This window comes from Limulus polyphemus, unplaced genomic scaffold (assembly GCF_000517525.1).
Source record: "Limulus polyphemus unplaced genomic scaffold, Limulus_polyphemus-2.1.2 Scaffold1001, whole genome shotgun sequence".
NCBI classification, from domain to species: domain Eukaryota; kingdom Metazoa; phylum Arthropoda; class Merostomata; order Xiphosura; family Limulidae; genus Limulus; species Limulus polyphemus.
The window spans coordinates 89,426-94,240 of record NW_013666611.1 but is presented as its reverse complement, the minus strand read 5'-3'; the positions used below and the strand labels follow the sequence as shown (position 1 = coordinate 94,240).

Here is a 4,815-nt window from a genome sequence, read left to right as displayed (position 1 = left end):
GTCTATACACACATTACCATCATCTCCCGCGTCACGTTTTCCCCTCTTATATATACCCGCCTACCCCATCTAGCAAACACTAGAGCATTCGCCAAAGTACATGATAGTTCTAGAAACGTTGCGTCACAGTAGTCATGTGACTCGATGACGCAACAATATGTTGCCTGTAGATTATATTTTGTATAAAAAGGTTTGTATCTGAGAAATAATATCAGCGAAGATTACCGCATATTGTCATATTACGTAAACCTGATTATAGTCTTTTTGTGTTTGACAAGACAATTCTTAATTTTTTGCTATTGTCTTTAAAACTTAATGTTTGGTATTTTCCTCACCAGACGGAGCTATCTCATAATCTTCAGGCGCTGTCTGAAAAGGCCAAAGGAACTACAGAGTTCATCCATAATCTGAAGAGCATGGTCGAGAAAGTACCAGTAAGTACGACTTGTTATGGTTAGTGTATTTTTAAAGTATTTAATCCATATTTCACATTATTATTTTTATTACAATATTTTGATCATTGGTGTTAGGTAGTGTCTATTCTCAGATACTTTTATGAAATAGTTAACAGTTTAACAAGTTTAGGAGTTTAGACTGAAGTCGTAACGCACCGTTGTTTTTGTTCTCTAATGTCCAACTAAAGTGAAACGATTGTGAGTTTAACAGTTGAATAATTTTAGTAGTTGTAGACTGAAGTCGTAACGCACCGTTGTCTCTGTTCTCTAATGTCAAACTAAAGTGAAACGTTTGTGAGTTTAACAGTTGAATAATTTTAGTAGTTTTAGACTGAAGTCGTAACACACTGTTGTTTCTGTTCTCTAATGTCAAACTAAAGTGAAACGTTTGTGAGTTTAACAGTTGAATAATTTTAGTAGTTTTAGACTGAAGTCGTAACACACCGTTGTTTCTGTTCTCTAATGTCAAACTAAAGTGAAACGTTTGTGAGTTCTGACTGTCAGTTGTATTAGTTAGTCCGTTCCTAATGGGTTTCATATCATTGGTTGTAATATCATTTAGTACAATAACTTTTTGTAGTGTTTTGTTTGAAGTTAAGCACAAAGCTGCACATTGGACTATCCGTGCTCTGCCCACCACGGGTATCAAAACTCGGTTTCTAGCGTTGGAAGTCCGCAGACATACCGCTGTGCCACTGGGGATTTTTTGTAATGCATACATATTGTATTTTTTATGGACTTTGTCCAGTTCTGGTATTGGATTGAAGGCTTCATATGGCAAATAAGAAACATTCTCTAAAATGTTTTTAATACTTCTAGCGACTTAAATTCGTTATAACAACTAGGATTGTAAAGTAAAACGCTTATAATATATCATAATGTTTCAGTAAATTTTATCAGCATTTAACATCAGAACATTGAAAGGTTTCTGATTCTACAAGGACATGTACAGAAATTAAAATACAAAGGTGTATACATTTTAACTTGCTTGTAGTGCACCATTGTTTAAGAGTATTTTTCTAACGTTTCCAGGACAACTGTATTGAGTTTGAAGCCACAATAAGCTCCCAATGCGATCTGTTGATTAAGGCCGTTCACACTAGGAAACAACAGCTACTAGAATTCGCCAGACAGGAACGAGACCACAAGATCAAGACACTCCGCGACCAGATAACTTCTTGTACTACCAAACTTCAGCAGACAACGGGACTTCTCCAGTTCTGTATAGAAGCTTTAAAAGAGACCGACCCAGCGTCTTTCCTTCAGGTAAAAACGTGTTTCTAGCTTCACAACTTTTTTATAGGTAAAAGTTGTCTCTGACCGAATTATTTTTCTAGACGTACAAAAAATGGCTCAAAAAAACAATTTATTTCTATTTCCTTGTCTTTACTGCAGTAAAATTCTTAAAAACTGTTCGTAACAAATGCTTTTCTTTCTTGTAAAAATTGTAATTACTGATTATTTTTATCGTATGTAGATTGGGAATTCGTTAACAAACCGAGTGTCGTATCAGGACGTAAAGTGGCACAAAGAAGTTGGCAACACTCCATGGCTTTCTCACCAATTCAACCTAACTCTTGACCACCAGTCCGTCTTAGAGTCTATCCAGCAAATGACCTTTACCCAAATGAAACGTAAGTAATCCCACATTGAAGACGTGATAAACCGTATTTTAGACGTGTTTGCAGGTTTTTTTTGTTTGCCACATTTTTCACGTACGTTTTGGTTCTCTGTTTGTATGTTGTATCTTTAACCTGTGTGCTGTGTTGTGTTTTCTAATCTCGCGTTTTATATGCGATTTAAATTATCAGCCTAATCTTTCGTTTGCCATTTTTTTTTTTAAATGTTTTGGTTTGATTACTAAAGAACAAACAGTACAAATATCGGAGAATTTTACAGTTCGCAAGTCAAAGGGTATTTGTAACTAACAATAATACATCTCTGGTTTTTGTTTTGAGCTATCAACGTTCGGTTCAGAAAAATATACGAACATTTCTTTTGGAAACCATGGTTGAAAATAATTCTCTACCAAGTAAAAGTAGTTAGCTTTCGTATTTGTAACGTTAAATCAGTCACTTTGAACATCTCTACCAAGTAAAAGTAGTTAGCTTTCGTATTTGTAACGTTAAATCGGTCACTTTGAACATCTCTACCAAGTAAAAGTAGTTAGCTTTCGTATTTGTAACGTTAAATCAGTCACTTTGAACATCTCTACCAAGTAAAAGTAGTTAGCTTTCGTATTTGTAACGTTAAATCAGTCACTTTGAACATCTCTACCAAGTAAAAGTAGTTAGCTTTCGTATTTGTAACGTTAAATCAGTCACTTTGAACATCTCTACCAAGTAAAAGTAGTTAGCTTTCGTATTTGTAACGTTAAATCAGTCACTTTGAACATTGGAAGATTTCTAGATAACCATAGCTGCTAACAGTGAAACGTCAGAGAAGTGAAAACACTCACTATTGCTGTTGTGTAACTATTGAAATAATTTGTTTTTAGCTCCAGTTCGGCCAGTGACGATACCCGAGGAGTGTATAGCAGAAAATAATTGTATTACTATAGCGTGGCAGCCACAGCCGGCTAGTTTTGTGGAAGGCTATATATTGCAGCTTGACGATGGAAACAACGGGGAATTTCGAGTGAGTAGGTTTATACAGATGCAGAATTTTTGTAAGAATGAGGTGAAATTAATTAATATTATAGTAAAAAAGTAACATAGTCACGTGATTCATTCACTAATCGCACGTATTTAGTGGTTACAGCTTGCAAACATTAAAAAACTAAAATATGAATCTTAAACGGTTCTTGTACGTAAAAATATGATTAAAAACACTATTAACACGTTACTATTTAAACGAACCAGTTTTGAGGTGGTTTCAGCACATGTTACGATCAAGAATCGCCACGTGGGAGAAATAAGCTAAAATAAATAAAATAAAAATGACAACTTGTAAAGTTGACTATTCCACGTGTACACAGCTTGGTATTGAAACGTGTTCTTCGTGAACCGCTTCGAAACGTTTAAACCCCGTTTTTTAGAAGTGATATAAAGATGTAAAGCCAAGATATAAGTAGGAAGTTCGTAGCTAGTAAATAAATGTGTAACATAGTATTTGAATCCAAAAATATGCGTGAAAGCTTTTTTCATTTTTAGAACATGATGTTAGGCACTTTCTCAGTCGTTTCTGAACTTTATGTGATCGTCAAGATTACGCGCTATCGTCTGACATTTCTATTCCCATTGTAACAAGCTTCTTTCATTCTTAGAACATGGTGTTAGCCACTTTCTCAGTCGTTTCTGAACTTTATATGATCGTCAAGATTACGCGCTATCGTCTGACATTTCTATTCCCATTGTCACTAGCTTCTTCCAAGATCAGTCAGGTTAATCTTAGACCACACATTTGGTTAAATTTAACACCGGCCATCGTGTTCATAGGAAAGTCGGAGCAGTATGAAAACTAATTTCGTTATTCATGGTTCGTAGATAACACTGAAGTGGTCTTGGAATGAATAACGCAATACGGGTTCGTAGATAACACTGCAGTGGTTTTGGATGTATTGCGTTACCCATGGTTCGTAGATAACACTGCAGTGGTTTTGGATGTATTGCGTTACCCATGGTTCGTAGATAACACTGAAGTGGTCTTGGACTTATTGCGTTATTCATGGTTCGTAGATAACACTGCAGTGGTTTTGGATGTATTGCGTTACCCATGGTTCGTAGATAACACTGCAGTGGTCTTGGATGTGTAACATTATAGCCATAGAGTGCAGTAATTCCATTTGGAACAGTTGGTGTCAATACTTTCTGCTGGAACAAGAAATCACCTTATTCCACTGTACACTCTATGGAGTTTAAGAAATAAGCAACCATCGTTATATTTACCGTATCGCATGGTCAGAACAGACCGCCATTTTCTTGTTGCAGACCGTCAATAGACCCGTACGTCGTCCATTGTTTCAGCAAACTTCCAATTCTCACGTGCTGGGTATTCTCGCGCATTTTCTGCAGTTTGTCTTTCTCTCACTAATATATTTGGTAACAGGTGGTGCACTTGTGGTTTAACTTATTATAAAAGTAAGCTATTTGTAAGTTATTTTGAACATGTGATTTGGACATTTTTACCTTATTAGATGCCAGTCACTTTCTTCGTAGGGTAGGTTTCTGGACGACTAGTCTTGAACTTGGGCAGTAGTAGCAGCAGTTCTGCATGAGGTAGGGTTCTAAGATCAGACTGCGGTTGGTAGTTACGGACCGTAAGATCAGACTTCAGTTAGTAGTTACATACAACTAATTATGGACCATACCATTAGACATCAGTTAGTAGTTACATACAACCAATTATGGACCATAACATT

General features: G+C 36.0%; 1 protein-coding gene across 3 annotated transcripts in view; it reads left to right on the top strand.

Moving 5' to 3' along the window:
* The window catches only part of LOC106461628 (E3 ubiquitin-protein ligase TRIM9-like), a 51,632-nt gene that overhangs the window by 38,241 nt on the left and 8,576 nt on the right, over nucleotides 1-4,815 (top strand). Inside the window, exons 2-5 of one of the 3 annotated variants that reach the window (XM_022388634.1) lie at nucleotides 339-434; nucleotides 1,488-1,721; nucleotides 1,933-2,089; nucleotides 2,953-3,092. In XM_022388634.1, the coding sequence (XP_022244342.1) occupies nucleotides 339-434; nucleotides 1,488-1,721; nucleotides 1,933-2,089; nucleotides 2,953-3,092 (627 nt within the window). Of the gene's footprint in view, nucleotides 1-338; nucleotides 454-1,487; nucleotides 1,722-1,932; nucleotides 2,090-2,952; nucleotides 3,093-4,815 lie in introns of those variants that run through there. The other 2 variants (XM_022388636.1, XM_022388635.1) reach the window with 2 other exon arrangements.